The sequence below is a fragment of the Schizosaccharomyces osmophilus genome, chromosome 1 (genome assembly GCF_027921745.1).
Source record: "Schizosaccharomyces osmophilus chromosome 1, complete sequence".
Classification (NCBI taxonomy): Eukaryota; Fungi; Ascomycota; class Schizosaccharomycetes; order Schizosaccharomycetales; family Schizosaccharomycetaceae; genus Schizosaccharomyces; species Schizosaccharomyces osmophilus.
In genome coordinates, this window is record NC_079238.1 from 252,224 (window position 1) to 270,671 (window position 18,448).

Below are 18,448 nucleotides of genomic sequence, written 5' to 3' on the forward strand. Positions count from 1 at the left end.
CTTTTCGAAATACAAAAGAACTCAATCTGCTTTGCTGTGGTTCAAGAAAAAGATGGGACTTGTGTGTGTCTAGTGTGTGCACGTGTGGGACTTGTGTTGGGTCGTATGTTTGTACCAAACTCATATCTTTAAAGAAGACTATCTATCAAGCGCCTTCAGTTCATTCTCTTAATTGTTCTATAAAAGCTTGTATTTCTTTTGAAACGGTAATCATTTTGTTTCATAAAGTACAAGAATGTTTACACCATCTTTTCACTGAAACATGGAATCACTAAACATAGTCTAGTATTACGAGAATTTATGTTATTTTAAGTACCAGTAAAAATAAACGTTAGTAGTTCATCTCATTTAAAAAGTCCTTGTAATTTCTGAATGAACTCATTGATCATTCTAGGTTCTTTTGCTTTTTATATATCCGAGAGTTTATTCATGCTCAAACGATGGAAGCTCTTCATAAGAAAATTGGTTTTCTCTTTCAAAAAGAATTTTTGCAAGGGAGAAGAGAAGGGATAGAGATTGGAAACAAGAGTTTTATGAGTTCATAGCTACTTCATTGAAATCCTATAGAAGCACTTTCCACAAAAAAAGATTCAACTTAAATGCTAGGATGAAATAATCTATAAATTCGGTCAATAGCACGGAGTTGGGAAGAAACACCATAAGCGTTTGTCTGGATATCTTCCAAGTCTTGAAGAAGATCTTCCTGCATTGGTTTGGAAATTGCCAACTCTTTAGATAGCTCAGCCATGGAATTGACCTGAAACACAAGTAACCCATACTTCTGGTCATCCAAGGTTTTCTTCTTTCCAGAACATAGCAAAATTCTTTCCGCATCTCGCATTGCTTGGCGGAACCGTTGACGACGCTCCGACAAAGATAAAACACTCCTTTTAAGAACATTTTTCTGAAACTGCTTGATCATAGCATAGCAAAAGATGATACTAGGAGTAATTCCCACAGTTGCAAAGACGAGCTGCTGACTCTTCAACAATCGATCAATACCGCTCAATGCTACCTCAACATCCACCTTTGTCTTTTGTAACTGAATCAAAAGGGTACGGATCAAATTTCCGGAAATAGCCGTTTTTAACGGCGCTTTTAAATCATGTTCGTATGCCTGCAGCACTGGAGTCAAGTCTCCTTCCCGGACTTGAGCCTTTACGAGATCCAGGTCTATGGTAGATGTAGAAGTATCACGCACAAAATCTAGTACCATACGTTGAAGACTTTTCATATCGCTATCCAAACTTTGCGTCTGAATCACTGCGATTTGAGAGTCTGCACGATTACTGCTTATGGTATCTAAAATGCCCAAGACAGGCTTATAGACCCAATTATTAATAAAATCAGCCAATGTCAAATATAAATACTCTATCCAATCTAATAGATTACGTTGATTTTTCGTGATGAATCGAATCGTCACCCAACTCGTCAACAAAGCTGTTAGTACTTTAAACCAACTCCTTTCAAAAGTAGAAGGGCTATAATATTCTTTGGCCTGTAATTGCTGTTCACTCGGTTTTATTATCGTATCAAAAATTGCCAAGAGGTCTTCTGCACGATTTTTGTTTGGGCTTATATTTAGAAGTGTAAGCAGGCGCTCAATCCATTTGCTCACAAGATCATCTAGTTTTGTAGGTTCTTGGGTAACGGAGGAATCAAAAACTTCAGGAGGAAGCCTTGCATCCATTATAGCCCTACTTAAGCTACCAATTTTCGATGCATTTTTATCTCGTAGAACACGCAAATGCTTGGCATTGCTTCCATATTCATGGCGTATAAGTGAAAGAACATTTGTGCGAGAAATAAATACTTCACGAGCATAAAAATGAATATCCGCGGCGCTAACCTTTGGGAAAAAATTGCTCTTTTGAAACACTTGCGAAAAGTTTGGATAGCGAAGTGTTGAATTCACGGACTGCCGAAAGGCCTTCCACAAACGAATAGGAAAAGACTGAATCAAATAATATAAGCGCGAAATCCAATTTCTGTCCACGGTTTCCCAATAGTGCATATTGTCAGACAATTCAGTTGTTTCATTCAATAACTTTTTTAGTAGCATGACATGTAATGTTGCAGAACATCGACCCAAAATGGACCAATACAGAGAATCATGTTGATTGCTTTCTAATTTTTGAATCTCCTGGATGACAAGTCGTAACTGATACTTGCTGATTGAAGATCCGTCCAGCTGCTGGAAGACCTGTAAAGCCAATGAATTCGGTGGAGAGCTAGACTTTGTATAGATGCTTTCGTCAAAGGTACTGTAAACATTTTTCAAGTGTTTCCGATAAATCTCCATAATTTATCCACAGGAACGCAGTTTACAGCTTCATAAATTTTTTAAATAAATCTATATTAAATAATTGAGGGGAGTTACTATACAAAATGAGAGTTTTCGTTTCTGGTTTTTACGATTTAGAGTGCTATAGAATTTGAGGTCATAGGACTGATTCTTTTAGCAAGGTGATCATCATCCAGCCAAGGATTCTTGCTGAATAAAAGAAAACAAAAGAATTTAAAATAAAAATAGAAAACCCGTTTCTGTTTATGATATATGAATGTGAGTATTAAAGTCCATTTGTTTGAAAAAAATCCATTCTATTCTCTTTTAGCATCCTAGAGAAAAGAAAGAACCTGAGACCAAACGACTTTATAGGTAAAAAATCTTTTCACATCTCTAATAAAAATAAACCACATTCAAATAGAAAGGAAAAAGTACGCTGTACTGAAATCTATGTAATTCATATTTTCTTCCGCCTATTTATTTATTTACCAAAGAGCTAGTACGTATTCGTTAAACATATTTTTGCGTTGTGGTAAACGTTATAGTACTTTAATGTTTAATATCGGTAAACCCTTTTCAACTACAGTCAAACACGCAAAAGAATATTAAGGCAGACATTCAAAACCGGTAAACAAACTTAATGCACTCCAAGGTATGATTGTAATTGCTCCCATTTCCAATCCACACTCGAACGTGGCCGTATTCCACTATGTCTGGAAACGCTGGTTCCTCTACGTATGTGGCATTTCAACCATCATAATATAGACTAACATTTTATTAGAGAGGATGGAAAACACCATAAACTTCTTATTTACTTTCTTGAGCGAATTCGAAGTTCCAAGGATAATGTGTACGTTGTGCTCGGTATATGAATGAGAAAAAGTGAATGATCTAACACACAATTTGTATTAGTGGAAATTCCCTTTCTAAAATAATTGAAACGAATCCGCTGTCGGACAATCCGAATGATTTATTTGCCAGCAATCGGCCAACCTGTTTGAAAGCAGTTCAACTAAAGATAGAAAGCTCTGCTTATCGAGATTTATCAGAATTTGTCTTTGACATCGCTCAATTAATCGCTAATGTCAAATTTTTGTACCACGGTTCGCAGAGCTTCTCTCTTGTTTGTATGTTGGAAGAATTTTGTATTCTCCAGTTACAAATGCTGCACCAGCAAGGATTCACAGCTATGACCCTTTGGCCTCAGGTTCAAGCATCGCATGCTATGATGAGTCAAAAAAGTACTACCTCCAATACCTTCCGACCTTCTTCGATTTCCCCCCAAAGCTTGCTTTCTGCAAATGCATCAAATACACCCAATACACCCAAACAAGTAAAGCATGAAGAACAACCATCTGATCAGGATTCAGAGTTTTATGGGGAAGAAGCTGAAGCAGATACAGAGTTAAAGAGAAAATTTGCTCGTGATGAGTCCGTGGCGAAAGAAGAAGATGTCAAACATAGAAAGTTGCAACAATTTCCAACGAAACCAACTGTTCCACTAGAAGCAAAAGCAAAAGTGATTATGCGTCAGGTTCGAAGATATCGGGATGTGAATGGAAGACAATTATTTGCACCATTTGAGCGTTTACCAGATCCAAGGATGTTTCCTGAATATTATCAAGCAATTCACCATCCCATGGCCCTAGATGTGATCCAGAAGAAATTAAACAAAAATCAATATTCGTCTCTTGATGAGTTCATTTCTGATTTTAACCTCATGTTCAACAATGCAAAATCTTTTAATGACTCTTCTAGTCAGGTATTCCGCGATGCCGACTTTCTACAAAAGTACTTGGCCGACGTGATTCAAATGGAGCTGGGAAGACTGGATGTTGATGGTGGTCCATACGACGTAGATTCTCACACTTCTCAGAGACACGACAAGCAATTTCAGACATCCATCTTTTATGAAGGCACTCCGCTGAGCATAGGGGATTGGATATTATTGAAGAACCCGTCTGACCTTAATAAACCGGTTGTTGCACAGATATTCAAAATTTGGAATTCATCTGACCAAACACCTTGGATAACCGTATGCTGGTACTTCCGCCCTGAACAAACCGTACACCGTGCCGATCGCATCTTCTATGAAAACGAAGTATTCAAAACATCTCTTTACAGGGATCATCCTGTTTCGGATATTATTGAAAGATGTTTTGTAATGTACATCACTCGCTACGTGCGCGGGAGGCCGAAAGGTATTCGCTCAACGCCGGTGTTTGTTTGTGAGTCTCGCTATAATGATGACACGAAACAATTCAGCAAAATTAAATCCTGGAAAGGGTGTATGCCTGAAGAAGTTCGAGGATTCGACTATGAAATGATACTTTTTGATCATACTATCCCTCCAAATAAAGTTCCTAGTCCTTTGCTTCACTTGCTATCTGGGAGACCCCAAATGTCCGACACTCAAACGCAGATGGCTTTATTTGGTAACAATAGCATGAACGCGATTCCTGCTCAGGGTGTTATATTGCCAACTTCTACGAATCTTGATGATAATTTGAATCCAAACCGCGTTATTTCTCCATCCCCTTCCGAATCGTTTTCGTCAACGCCGAAGCCTTCCCATTTGAATAATGGTACTCCTCCTGTAATGCCAACTTATGCAAGAAAGACTAGTACTCACTCGGATCGTACACAATCCCATCTTTCAAGATTAGGCTTGCCAGGTCCAGGGATGTACGGTTCTGCAGGTGGATACCCCCCCTTGGGAAATCAAAGCAACATGGGTCCTTTACCAGCACGTCCTTTTTATGGAAGCACACAAGACGTTACTTCCATGCCTCAATCTCAAAATTTATCCAACCTGTACGGGTCGAAGATGAATTCTCAATTTACAAAAGCGAATGTAACACCACAAGGTACACGCGCTCCTGGATCGGTTGCTAACGTATCCGGACAAACAACACATTTGAGTACTGCAAACAATGTGCATACGATGCCACCTCTTCCTTCATATACAGCTGCATTTATAATTCCAGGGACTCATCAAAAAGAAGATGGCAGTGCCGCTGGTCAAGGAATTGATGAGAAAACTACCATTAACGTTGACACAGTGAAGGTTCTTGATAAGGACGACTCTGGTAATGTCCTATGGTATTCGGTTCCACCTCAAGATCCGCTACCAATACAAAATTATAATTCTAATTTAAGTCATTCGTTAAAATATTTGGAATTCAAAAGAAAAAGGAGCCAGGATAAAAAAAAAGAATTGCAAACTTCCCCTAACAGAGAAGAAGCGCACAAGCATGACAAACTAATTAGTTCAGCTTTAGAAAAGCTGCATGATTTGCAGGTACAACAAATTCACACATTAAAGAGCGAGTTGCCTAATATGAAGCACTAATTTTGGTTATGGTTGCCTGAAGTTGGATGCATACATCTGTGTACATTAGATTTTTTTCTTCATTGGTATGAATTAGTTTATGGCCTGAGGCATTGAAGGTGGACGTTCATTGCCAATAAAAACAATTCATTTTTATCTAAAATAATTCATAGTGAATAGATGACTATGGTCCTCAGAACTTCATCCAATTAGTACATTATATTCATCTTCTAATTCACCTCTTTTTTAAAATTGCAGTCCTGCGTTATCCATCGTTAAACCAGCATGGTAGACATACATTTACCGTTACAATACAACTTCTTTTTGATTCGTTTGAATATTTTTCATTTAAACAACATCTTATAGGATGTCCCAAAAAAATCAATTTGCTTGTTCGTAATAATTAACTGAATGAAGGAGAAACTAACTATGTAGTTCGGTCAACTAAGGCCATTGGGCTCGTGAATGCCAGCGAAAACTTTACCAAGCCAGCTGCATTCGAGGAAGTTGATGAAATAGTTCGTGTTTCTTGCTATACTCCTAACGGGAAATACTATGCATACGCTAGCCCAAATAATGTTGTTATCATTGACACTGGGTCTGGAAAGACATTGAGAGTTTTGCCAGCAGCAAACGTTTACGAGCTGGGATTTTCTCCTCTAGGAAGCATCTTAGGTACATGGGAGCGCCCTGGCAAGGAAGCTGATGGAAATCCCAAGCAAAATATGAAGATTTGGAACACCGACACCGGCGACTTGATATTCAGCTTTGTTCAACGTAACCAAACTGGCTGGAACTTGCAATACACCGTCGATGAAAAACTTGCAGCTCGTTTGGTGACCAATGAGATTCATTTCTATGACACTGCCAACTTGGGAAAGCCTCCAGTATTCAAGTTACGAGTGGAAGGAATGAGTGACTTTGCTTTGTCTCCCGGACGGAACCACATCGTTGCTGTGTTTGTCCCGGAAAGAAAGGGTGCACCAGCCTCGGTTCGTACATACAGCATTCCCAACTTTACCAGACCCCTTTCCCAGAAGACATTCTTCAAGGCCGACAAGGTTCAATTCAAATGGAATGCTTTAGGTACTTCTCTATTGGTTTTGACACAAACTGATGTTGATAAGTCAAACAAGAATTATTATGGTGAAACAAATCTATATCTTCTGGGAATTACTGGCCAATTTGACAGCCGTGTTGATTTGGATCGCGAAGGCCCTATCCACGATGTCGCCTGGAACACAAATTCCAAGGAGTTCGGTATTGTTTATGGTTACATGCCTGCGAAGACTTCAATCTATGACAGCCGTGCTAATGTTATCCATACCTTGCCCCTTGCACCTCGAAACACACTTTTGTTTTCACCAAATTCAAGATATATCATGTTGGCAGGTTTTGGAAATCTCCAAGGTAGCATTGATATTTTCGACCGCCTCAATCAAATGAAGAAAATAACTACCGTTGAAGCTGCTAATAGTACTTTCTGCGAATTCAGTCCCGACAGCCAATTCTTATTGACGGCTGTCACATCTCCCAGACTTCGTGTTGACAATAGTATTAAAATTTGGCACATTACAGGAGCACCCATGTTCTATGAAGAATTCGCAGAACTTTATCAGGCATTTTGGAGGCCTAGCCTGTTAAACGTTGCTTTGGTGGATGATTCCCAAAGTGCTTCTAGCTTACCTTCTGCTCCAAATGCTCACGAGTCTGCTAGCAAGCTGTCTTCCAAGCCTGCCGTTAAGCCTACGGGTGCTTATCGCCCTCCTGGTGCTAGAGGCCAAGCTTCCACATTCTCTTATAAGCGTGAGGAGCTCGATGTTTTGAGCAGCAACAGCGCTTCAAAGTTGCAAGCCACTCCTCGTCAACGTGTTGTTCCTGGTGCTGCCCCAGTGCCAGAAAAGAACAGCAAAAAGAACAAATCTAATAATAGTCAGAAGGCTGCACCTCAACAACCTCCTGCTGAGGCGAGTGACGAGAAGAAAATCCGTTCCCTCTGCAAAAAGTTGCGTGCCATTGACGATCTCAAGGCACGTTTGGACAAGAATGAAGAGCTGGAGGCTACTCAAGTTAAGAAAGTAGAGTCCGAAGGAAAGGTTTTAGAGGAGCTGAAAGCACTTGGTTGGAACCCAAATGCTTAAGCAGATCGGACCGCTTTTTCATTTTTCCAAGAAAAAAAACAGTTTCTTAGGTTTAAACCTTCTTAAAAAAACCCCAAGCCTCTAATTGTTATTTTTTCTCACTAGTGAGACGTTAAAATATAGAAGCAATAGGTGACGAAGTACTTGATATGCAATTTATTCGAATGAATATGGGATTGGGCCCTTGCAGGGTTTGTTATTATGTATATTTACCTAAATATCGAACTATGCTGTAACTGTGATCATGTCGTGAGTTTGCTTCTGATTTTTTTGGTTTTTAACAGTATACGCTTAAATGTTATGATATTTCAGCGTTTATTCAATGGACATTGGAGCTGGTTCTCAATTGAAGCTTTTTGTTCTCCATGATTTTTTTTCTTTCCTTGTTTTCACTCGTTGTATCCTTTTCCTTTGGAAAGGTAACTGTCCTTTTATGTGTAAAAAAAAAAAAAATTGGTGAAATTGAACCACAACGAACTTGCCAATAACCAGCCAGCCATAGCAAAAAGGAATAAGGAAAATATATTTCCCTTTTGTCATCTATAAACCTCAAATTATAAAACCATTGAACATCTACGTAAAGCAAATTCTATTCCAAACTATTCTGCTATGTAAATCCAATAACCGCTTTCGCAAGACCAAGTAACAACAACAAGTAACAAATATAGTAAATCATTTTCCTTAGCAAGAGGACACTTGCAAAATCAAAAGAAAACCACCTAGAATAGACGGAAAATGTCGAAAGCAAGTGTTCCCGATTTGAAAAAAGTATGGTTTTAGAAAGAAATGAGAACTGCTGCTAACGGTGTCTGTAGTATTTGGACAAGCAGGTTTTTGTTCAATTGAACGGTTCTCGCAAAGTATATGGCGTTTTGCGTGGTTACGATGTAAGATACTAGTTGTATGAATTCGAAATACTAATATGAAAGATTTTTTTAAACATTGTACTCGAAGACACGACCGAAGAGAAAGCAAATGGTGAAAAAGTCAAAATCGGGTCTGTTACGATTCGTGGTAATTCGGTTATTATGATAGAGGTAAGCTTTCTCTTGAGGGATAGTGTATCACCTTTTTTCCTTTTGATTCTAACCGTTTGAACTTTAGGCTCTAGAAAAGATATCCTAAAATAGACATGATGGAGGACCATCGTTCCTAGTCAATGGTTTTCTGCATGAGGCAAAGAAGGGTTTCTCTTTTAGAAGGACAGGAAAGAAAAATTTATTAGGTTTCGTTTCAAATGCTCAAGTAGTTTTCATGCATAGGACGACTGACACTCGACCAAGTCGGGTGCAATAGGATAAAACTATTCTCGAGTCTTTTTGAACTTAGTCAATTACAAGAGTCATTGAGAATGGATGCATCCATTCCAACAATAACAGTTCATAAGACCCAAGACAGGATGAATGAAAATACCGTTTTACGAAATTTTCAACGAAATGCTGGTGAAATCATTACAGATATTTTTGAATGGCATAAATCTCTTGATGAAAACAACAAACGCAGTTCAAGCATAAGCAAAGCAGTAAGAATTTACATGGAGGGACTTTAAACAAACTAAATTCAACTCTGTTCTCATGTGCATCTTTTAAATATATGGATAAGAATTGGCTGTAGGGGCTCTTTGTGTTACTGAATCAAGGTGTACGTTTTGCTTTTGACATAAAACATCAGAGATCTTGTTACACGTTTGCCAAAACTGAAAAAGCAGCACCCAAATGGGAAGAAGATTCATTTAAAAAGTTGTAAAAACCTGTTCTGGAACATGATTCTCTATTTATGGCTTGTCTTTATAGCTCTTGTAGATAGACGTACAGTAACACTGCCATTGTTAATTTTCATTTGTTTTGTAAATTTCTTTTCTATTTTCATACTCTAACGTTAAAAAGCTTTGGGGTTGTCGTCTGTTTCTTATACCTCCTCTGTAGTGACGAGAAGGACGCATCCAATCCATGAAGACCCTTTCTACACCGAAAAGTAGACAAGGCTTCCAAAAACATGAAAGTTCCAGCTATTTATAATTTCCCTCCTTTTTTCACTCGTCAAGTGAATGAAAACACTTGGCAATCCCAAAAATCGGCTTGGCAAAAATGGATCCATATTTGGTGCCGGGAGCATAGAATTACTCAGTTGAGTATTCATGCTGAATTACTAGACAGCCCATTAGTTCATAATGAAGCCATTCACCGTAAGTTTGGACTTTTATAGAGGAAAAACATTTGACTGACGATTTATGTAGGAACACTACCATTACCTGTGTTCCGGGAAATTGTAGAAGATATGGTGAAGCAAAATTACGCTGAATGGACTCAAAAGAAGGAACCTCGAGATACCTTTTGGGTGTACTGGCGTTCCATTGCTGAATGGGGAAATATTATCACAAAATGGGTATATACGACGCTACTACGGGATGAAAAACATAAATCCATTTTATTTTTGCACGTTAACTAACAATTGTAGTTATTTGACACCGGAAGAGATGGTGCTGTTTGCACCTACTATGAATTACAGGAACAATGCAAAGAAGTAGATTGCTTGGAGGAAGGTCTACTACACAAAGTTTTAGAATCGTTAATGAAAAAAGGGAATGTAGAGTTGATGAAAGGTTCTTCTGGGAAATACACCGGCTTCAAAGTGTTGTCCACATCTTAGAAGATTCATTTCGACTCTGTGGCTGGATACGCCCAGAAAAGTTCAACTTGCGAACTTTTCCGATTTCTGCAATGATCAGAAAGATCAGAAAGAAAAGGAAAAAGGCAAAATCATAATTCATGTTCCATTCATAGCCGAATATACTAAGAGGCTTTTCTGGCAAAGGTTACCTTAACCTGACTGCCACTGAGGGCCATACCCGCTGTACCGTTTTTCGCAACACCGGCCTCTCTCTCCGTGTCGTATTCCACAAAGGCAATTCCCCTGCGTCCCGGGACCATACGAACCTCTTGAAAGCCTTGGTATGCTTCAAAGATTTGTGTAAGTATCTCAGCCGTAACTTCTTGAGGAAGGTTTTGAAGTAAAAGAACTTTGTTGGGAGGAAGCAGATCTTCGTTAATATTGAATTTCCGTTCTCCTGGAGCGGCACGCTTCACGGGCTGTTTCTTGTGAGCGGCTTTGGGTGCAGGTGGTTGTAGGGCACCTGTACGTTTTAAGTGTTCTGCCAATGGTTAGTAAGAAAAGAAACAAAAAAATTTCATCGTTGGATGGACTGAAAAGCCATTGTAATTGTAGCTTCTCCACCTAAATACATATGTTTGCATCTGTAGGTTCAGGCTGTGCATCCACAACGGCAGAAAAATCGTACCTCTTCGCTCGTGACGTTGAGTTTTATGCAATTCCAACTGCTGTGGGTCCTGAAGCTGGACGATGGCATCGCTTTTGGTTCGACTGAATTGAATCATCATAGGTTTTCCATACAAAGGATACCCCTGTAAATCTTGGAGAGCACGGTTAGCATCTTGGGTGTTTTCAAAGACAACAAATGCTTGCCCACGCATGCGCAGCGTCTTTCTGGCTTGAACACTGAGTACCTTGCCATACGCTCCAAACAAGTGTTCCAAAATTTGCTTCAGCACTGTTCAACATCGGTTAGCATTCGAAATGAAAGCCCAAGTCTTTATTTTTATATAGAACTGTAAAGAGAGAGCAATTAACATACTGCTAACCCGAATTTTTTCTTCTATATTTCGAATGTACAGCGTCTCAGATGGTTTTCCCAAAACCTCTTCGGGACGACCCTCTGATGCTTGATTTCCTGTTACGGACGGAGAGTTCATGAAAGCGATGTAAAAGAAGGAAAACAGGAACCTTTTTCCAACGACTCTACAAGTGTCCTCTGGAAACGCGTGTTGGAACAATACAACCTAGGACAGTGTTTAGTGAGGTACAAGGAAAGGAAAGAATATGAGAAAGGCAGCTGTAGGAGGGAGCGGTTGGAAACAAAAGGAAGCGATGGAATTCCGTTAAGAGGAACCTTTCTTTTCCTCATTATCTTTTCTATGTTTTTGGTTATGTTTCTGGCCCTTTGGCACGAAGCAACGAGTTATGCTGTGGACGTGCCTTGGCTTTTCAAGAAATACACTTTGCAATGAGTTTCATAGATCCCAACAAAGGGGGACAGTGGAAACCCTCCAGTCGGCGGTTTGATTTCCAACAGTTCACCTGTTCATCTGTGTTTTTGCCGAATGTTTCAGCCAGCATCTTTGTTTACCAATGCATTTCAACGGAGTATGCTAAAACAAATTCCATAGACGTACAAATGCACAATATGAATTCCAAAATCGGAAAATGCTCACTGTACAAAATATAACGTACTGCACTGTGGTAAAAGCTTCGGACGAAACTCCCCACACATTCACCTCCGACTTATCAGCGACCTGTCACTTACCCGGAGAAACGGGTTCATTTTTGTAATATGTGGGGTACATGGAGATAAACCAGCCAATGAAATCGCATCGCGTATCAAGAAGTATTTGTGTCCGGGGTAACAGATGCGGGACAAAAGCAAGGAACGCACTTGCCACTTTTGCTTTGTTTTTCTTGGAAACAAAGGTCATAACCCACGTAGAGTAGGAAAATGGAAGCGTTGGAGAGGGAAATCGTCGAAAAATGGGTTCTCTTTTGTTTGCTTGTCTTTTTTGTTTATATTTTGTGATAGACAAAAAAAAGGTTCGTAGACTTATCACTGGAGACCCAGGAAGGTTTCTACTGTGGCTTGTCATTGGTCCGATGGTTCGACATTAGCCAATGACATCTCATACCTGATGGAAACCTAAACTTAGTTTTATCTGGACATCATTGAGTGGGGGAAAAGGAAAGCCTAGTTCCATCTCCACAAAGGAGAATGCCACCATTGGGTTCTTCTCCTCTTACAAGAGGGGAATAGTATAGAACCTTAACGATTATAAACAAAGTGTTTGAGTATTTAAGAGATGATCATCCCAATTCTTGTTTCTCTTGGATCCATCATCTTAGTAGGAACATGTAAATTGATGCGTCGCGTTTCCTTTGGAAAACGCGTCTGTTTTAATCAAGAAATTACCTGGAGTCTGGTTCAATAGAGTAAGTTGTGCTATGGAGGTTTCTCCGACGGATGACTGAGTTGGAGATGAAACAAACAGTTAGCGAGACGAAACGTTTGTAAACGCGGGATGAAAATGGGGAAACAATCGGGATTTCAAAGAGCAGCTGATGGAAGGTTGTGGAGAAACGGAATAGCACAGGGGAACCCAACAAATGGACGGAAAAGAATCTCTTTGAAAAGGGTTTGAAACTCTTGGGTTGCTGTTTTTTATTTTTTTAATTTGCAATACTTTTTTTTTTCACTCTTCTCCGTTTCTTCTCCATAGTTTCAATCGCTAACCCGCGTCTCTCCTCGCTATAGACCTATAAGACACAATAAAGGAGCGGCATTTTTGGTCGAGTTGCGCACATTTGTCCCTATCGATACCTTGGAGACAGGAGTCGTGTAGTGTCTTTGATTGGCTCTCCACATTGCTCGTGACTGCTTTGTGTGATCAGACAACCAATCCGACTGTCACGATGACATGTACTGTGCTTGCCTTGTTCTTATTGGTGACGTAATATGTTGAAAGTTTTAACGTTGAGATGTCAAAATTTTCCTAGTAGAATTTACAAAAGTGCAGTAGCTTTCGGGGGGAAAATTACCGAATATCTATATAAGTGTCAGAGCACCCATTCGTGAACTTTTCTTTCACCAACCTACAATCTCTCTTACCTCGACCGCTTTTTCCAAGTTTTTTTGAGGTCTTGAGAAAATAGAGAACACGCAAAGAATAACCAATAAATTAATAATTCTTTGTGTCATTTTCCAAACTGATTTCGAGGCAGTTTGTATCCATTGAGCAATAGCCTTGTGTGGTTGGAAAAAGCTTTTAGAGAATCACTTTAAAAAGAACTAAATCTTTCAGAGATTTTTTAAGGTGTTTTCTTTTCTTTTGGAAAAAGTACCCAAAATATCTAAGACTCTCTTTTTCCGTAGAGATATCTCATTCTTTTTTCGACTAGAAGTTTCGTCAAACTATTTATCGAGTTTCACGCTTCTTTCACTAGGATAGTACTATATTTTTTTGTAGATACTTTTTCTATTCTTTCCTCTTACGAATATTTCGGGCTGCTTGTTGTTTTTTTCCCTGTTAAAAGAAATATTTCGAAACTATCTTCAATATGTCGTTACTAAACTTTAAGCGTGGTAAGGTCTTTACCATGATCATGTTGATTTTCGTCTCCATGGCTGGATGGATGTTCGGTGCTGATACCGGTTCCATTGGTGGTGTCACCAATATGAGAGACTTTCAAACGCGATATGCGGATCGTTATAGTCCCATCACGGATTCCTACACTTACTCTTCTTGGCGTCAGGGTCTGTTGGTCGGTATGGTCAACATTGGTTCTTTGACTGGTTGTATTATGTCTTCCCCCCTGGCTGATCGTTATGGTAAGCGCAAGTCCATTATTGGTTGGACTATGGTATATATCATAGGTATCATTATTCAAGTCACCACTGTTCCTTCTTGGATCCAAATTATCGTTGCTAAGATTTGGACCGGTTTTGGTATTGGTGCTCTTTCTGTGTTGGCCCCTGGCTATCAATCAGAAACTGCTCCTCCTTCCATCCGTGGTACAATTGTCGTCACGTATCAATTGTTCGTCACTGGTGGTATTTTCATTGCTGCATGTGTCAATATGGGTACCCACAAGCTTCATAAGACTGCTCAGTGGAGAGTTTCCATGGGTGTCAACTTGATTTGGGGTATCATTACCCTTATTGGTATCACTTTCTTGCCCGAGTCTCCACGTTATCTTATTCAAATTGGCAAAGATGAGGATGCAGTTAAAGTACTTTCTGAGAGCTCTGAAGTGCCTGCTGATAATCCTGAAGTCCAAGAAGAATATGGTCGTCTCAAAAAGTCTATTGACGAGGAATTCGCTGGTGGTACCTGCTCTTGGGCCAGTATCTTTGGTAAAAACATTCGTTATCGTACCTTTTTAGGTATGTTTGTCATGTCTATTCAACAACTTACTGGTAACAACTACTTCTTTTATTATGGTTTCCAAGTCGCCGAAGGTGCTGGTATTAAATCTCCATATCTTTCCGCCTTAATTCTTGATGCTTGTAACTTTGGTTGTACTTTTGGTGGTATGTTTACTCTCGAATACTTTGGTCGTCGTAACCCTCTGATTATTGGTGGTCTTTGGCAATCCATGTGGTTCTGGATTTATGGTGCCGTTGGTAGCCGCGCCCTTTACAAACCGAATGGAACTTCCAACACCCGTGCTGGTGCAGTCATGATCGTTTGTGCTTGTCTTTTTATTTTCGGTTTCGCCCAAACTTGGGCCCCTGCTGCCTACGTTATTGTTGGTGAATCGTACCCTGTCCGCTACCGTTCGAAGTGTGCTGCCGTTGCTACTTCAGCTAACTGGCTTTGGAACTTTTTGATTTCTTTCTTTACTCCCTTTATTCAAAACTCTATTGGCTTCAAGTATGGTTATGTCTTTGCTGCTTCCAACTTGACTGGTGCAATTGTTATTTTCTTCTTTGCCAAGGAGACCAAGGGTCTTAGTTTGGAAGAAATTAACGAGTTGTATATGTCCGATATTAAACCATGGAACTCTACTCATTTCAAGCTTGATTACAAAGAACAAAAGAAGGCTGACAAAGAGAACCGTGAGAAGAGCCGTGGTGCTCGTGGTGAATCTGTTGAGTACGTCGAACGTGCTTCTAATACCGAGTCTTCTCCTCGATACTCTTCTCATGAAGAGGACTATGCATAAACTATGAACTATATCAGTTTGAAAATTTGCGAACTAATCGTCAAAAATATATACATAGCTTTTAGAAATGGAAAGATTCAAAGCCTGTCTTTTCTGAAGAGTTGATCTGTTTATAGGAAAAGGCTATAATGTTGGAGGATAATTCCTTTAATATATATAGACATCGTCGATTCAGTTATTTGTTGCGTTTATTGACGTGGTTTTATTTCTGTTCAAGTGAGGTCTAATGCATTGGTATTCAAATGTTGAGTATATAAAAATAATTTTATTCAGATTTTTATGAAGTTTTTCGTTTTCCCATTTATTAAAGTTGTCTGCATGGAGTCAGTAGTTATGTAGCAGGTAGGATGAAGATAATAAATAAGAGAAAGTAAACAAGGTAAAGAATGGCAATGATAAAATGCATTCTCATATGACCACTGTTTCTACTTGGTTTTAGAAAAAGAATAGAGGTAGTGTTTGTGTTTTCATTTTATCCATATAGCAACTCGTTAATAGAATATATATTCGGTGAGAGAGGAGCAGCTTAGAAGTACCAAACCTGCGCGTCTTTGCATTTTAGGTGAACATGGATTACGGGGACATTTACATAGCAGAAGAGACAGAATGGGATAAATTAAACCGTCAGCTAACGAAAAATCAGGATGATTTTGACGTCTGGTATGCTTTTGTCGACATACCAACGGACAACATGATTAACCCAGCTCTAGGGAAGCATTGATTCGTGCAACCGAGACAATAGAAGGAGGAATTGATAGAAATTCATCAAAACAAACTATAAATACACTTCGAAGCGTCTACGATAGGTTCTTGACAAAGTTCCCTTTGCTATTTGGCTATTGGAAAAAATATGCAGACTTTGAGTTTTTTGTTGCCGGACCAGAAGCTTCTGAAAAGGTATGTGATAACTATAAGTTTAAAAAGACGTCTGAACGTCTGCTGACTGTTGAATAGGTGTACGAAAGAGGAATTGCTGGGATCCCTTACTCGGTAGATCTCTGGGCAAACTACTGTGCATTCAAAATGGAGACCAATCATGATCCAAATGAAGTTAGAGAGTATGTACCTGTTCTCCACATATGTGATTCTCGATAAAGGTTGTAGCCAGTTTACTAACAGATACAACAAGAGTATTCATGCAGGGATCCGAGATGATTGGATTGGATTTCCTTTCGCATCCATTTTGGGATAAATATATAGAATTTGAAGAAAGGCAAGAAAGAGCTGATCTCGTCTACCAAATCCTGGAACGACTTGTCCATATCCCTTTGCATCAGTATGCGCGTTACTTTGAAAGGTAAGTCAGATATTCGTAGGATTGTAGGCTTGTGGAATAGAATACTAACGATAAAAAGGTTTGTACAAGTCTCACAAACTCAGCCATTGCAGCTCCTTCTGCCTCCCGACGTCTTAGGTTCTGTGCGAACAGACGTTTTGCGTGAACCCCCAGAAGTTGTCAGTGCAGGATCGAAACAGATTACGGTCGAAAGAGGCGAACTAGAAATTGAGCGGGAGATTCGTGCTAGAATTTACAACATTCATTTGCAAATATTTCAGAAAACCCAGATAGAGGTTGCTAAGCGTTGGACATTTGAAGCCGAAATCAAGCGCCCTTACTTTCACGTTAAAGAGTTAGATGAACCACAATTGGTAAATTGGAGAAAGTACCTTGATTTTGAGGAAATAGAAGGAGATTTCTGTAGAATCTACTATCTTTACGAAAAATGTTTGGTTGCTTGCGCTCTTTACGATGAATTTTGGTTCCGATTTGCTCGGTGGATGCTTTCCCAACCTGATCATACAGAGGATGTTCGCATTATTTATGAGCGAGCTGCCTGTATATTTGCGTCTATATCTCGACCAGGAATTCGGATACAGTTTGCATTATTTGAAGAATCTTTAGGAAATATTGCTTCTGCTAGGGCAATCTACCAATCCGTTTTAACTCAGCGTATGTGAGAATTAAGTGGAACCGAGAATATATTCACTAACATCATATTATCAGTTCCAGGAAACCTCGAAGCAGCTTTAGGTTGGGCTAATCTTGAACGGAGAGTCTCTAGGGAAACTGGTTTAACAAATGCACATGCTGTTTTAAGAAGTATAGTCAATGAGGGTGGTTGCGACCCTGGCGCCGCCGCAATATTAATTACGGAAGATATAAAATTAGTTTGGAAAATTGAAGGAAACGATGAATTAGCTAGAAATATGTTTTTACAGAATGCTCCGGCCATGCTGGATAGCCGATATTTTTGGATTTCTTATCTTCGTTTTGAACTTGAACAACCTTTAAGTAAGTAAAAGATATATGGCATAACGCGATTGTGATACTAACTATTTATTTAGCCTTGGAAAACGGAAGCGATCATCATAGTAGGGTTTCTGCTGTCATGAAGTTCATAAAATCCCATACGAGATTAGCTCCTCGTACGGTAATGGATTTGACAAAAATCTACATGGAATATTTAAACTATCGTTCTACAAGTCCTAATGCTATATCAGAATACCTTTCCTTGGACCGGGAAACTTTTGGCCCTTTTTCTGTACGCGAAACCCATTGGAAAAAGCTTGTTGAAGGAGAAGACACTAAGCAAGTAAGTGCCAAACTATTGAGCGTAAATGGACATCCTGGTGTTGATGTCAATGATGCGAAAGTTAAGGCAGGAGAGTCTCCTTATGAAAAATACTATCGTATGCAAGGAGTTGCTGAAACTGTCCCAGCGAACTTTTTATCAAACGGAACCGTGGCTCCCGCGACTGTCCCTTATATGCAATAAGACCCTTTATGGTATTCTAATTGAAAAAGCAAGACTGCTTTGTGATTTACATAATTAAAAGGGATTTGTTAGAATGACTCCTCTATAGATATTAACCCAATATAAAGACACGACGATCTCTATT

The 18,448-nt window shown here is 39.3% G+C and overlaps 8 protein-coding genes across 8 annotated transcripts; 6 read left to right on the plus strand and 2 right to left on the minus strand.

Annotated features, from left to right (window-relative positions):
• Positions 1 to 595: 595 nt before the first annotated feature.
• On the minus strand, positions 596 to 2,302 carry nca2 (mitochondrial protein Nca2; the record flags this gene model as incomplete). Its single annotated transcript, XM_056178910.1, has 1 exon — positions 596 to 2,302. One exon carries the CDS (start codon positions 2,300 to 2,302, stop codon positions 596 to 598), a length of 1,707 nt encoding a protein of 568 aa, XP_056034981.1.
• A 694-nt stretch (positions 2,303 to 2,996) lies between these two features.
• Positions 2,997 to 5,639, plus strand: rsc1 (RSC complex bromodomain subunit Rsc1; the record flags this gene model as incomplete). The annotated part of the gene is made up of 3 exons (XM_056178911.1): positions 2,997 to 3,022; positions 3,069 to 3,137; positions 3,200 to 5,639. The coding sequence occupies 3 exons, from the start codon at positions 2,997 to 2,999 to the stop codon at positions 5,637 to 5,639; spliced, it is 2,535 nt and encodes an 844-aa protein (XP_056034980.1).
• A 346-nt stretch (positions 5,640 to 5,985) lies between these two features.
• On the plus strand, positions 5,986 to 7,759 carry eif21 (translation initiation factor eIF2A; the record flags this gene model as incomplete). The annotated part of the gene is made up of 2 exons (XM_056178912.1): positions 5,986 to 6,010; positions 6,054 to 7,759. 2 exons carry the CDS (start codon positions 5,986 to 5,988, stop codon positions 7,757 to 7,759), a joined length of 1,731 nt encoding a protein of 576 aa, XP_056034979.1.
• A 735-nt stretch (positions 7,760 to 8,494) lies between these two features.
• smg1 (Sm snRNP core protein Smg1) lies at positions 8,495 to 8,884 on the plus strand (the record flags this gene model as incomplete). Its single annotated transcript, XM_056178913.1, has 4 exons — positions 8,495 to 8,527; positions 8,575 to 8,646; positions 8,689 to 8,796; positions 8,864 to 8,884. The coding sequence occupies 4 exons, from the start codon at positions 8,495 to 8,497 to the stop codon at positions 8,882 to 8,884; spliced, it is 234 nt and encodes a 77-aa protein (XP_056036894.1).
• An 870-nt stretch (positions 8,885 to 9,754) lies between these two features.
• On the plus strand, positions 9,755 to 10,408 carry vps25 (ESCRT II complex subunit Vps25; the record flags this gene model as incomplete). Its single annotated transcript, XM_056178914.1, has 3 exons — positions 9,755 to 9,944; positions 9,996 to 10,144; positions 10,217 to 10,408. The coding sequence occupies 3 exons, from the start codon at positions 9,755 to 9,757 to the stop codon at positions 10,406 to 10,408; spliced, it is 531 nt and encodes a 176-aa protein (XP_056036888.1).
• Positions 10,409 to 10,551: 143 nt separating this feature from the next.
• usp102 (U1 snRNP-associated protein Usp102) lies at positions 10,552 to 11,529 on the minus strand (the record flags this gene model as incomplete). Its single annotated transcript, XM_056178915.1, has 3 exons — positions 10,552 to 10,910; positions 11,058 to 11,327; positions 11,412 to 11,529. 3 exons carry the CDS (start codon positions 11,527 to 11,529, stop codon positions 10,552 to 10,554), a joined length of 747 nt encoding a protein of 248 aa, XP_056036224.1.
• Positions 11,530 to 13,939: 2,410 nt separating this feature from the next.
• On the plus strand, positions 13,940 to 15,547 carry ght2 (plasma membrane glucose/fructose:proton symporter Ght2; the record flags this gene model as incomplete). Its single annotated transcript, XM_056178916.1, has 1 exon — positions 13,940 to 15,547. The coding sequence occupies one exon, from the start codon at positions 13,940 to 13,942 to the stop codon at positions 15,545 to 15,547; it is 1,608 nt and encodes a 535-aa protein (XP_056034987.1).
• A 568-nt stretch (positions 15,548 to 16,115) lies between these two features.
• Positions 16,116 to 18,324, plus strand: usp105 (U1 snRNP-associated protein Usp105; the record flags this gene model as incomplete). The annotated part of the gene is made up of 7 exons (XM_056178917.1): positions 16,116 to 16,207; positions 16,258 to 16,444; positions 16,502 to 16,605; positions 16,677 to 16,844; positions 16,903 to 17,498; positions 17,553 to 17,840; positions 17,894 to 18,324. 7 exons carry the CDS (start codon positions 16,116 to 16,118, stop codon positions 18,322 to 18,324), a joined length of 1,866 nt encoding a protein of 621 aa, XP_056034986.1.
• Between the last annotated feature and the right edge of the window lie 124 nt (positions 18,325 to 18,448).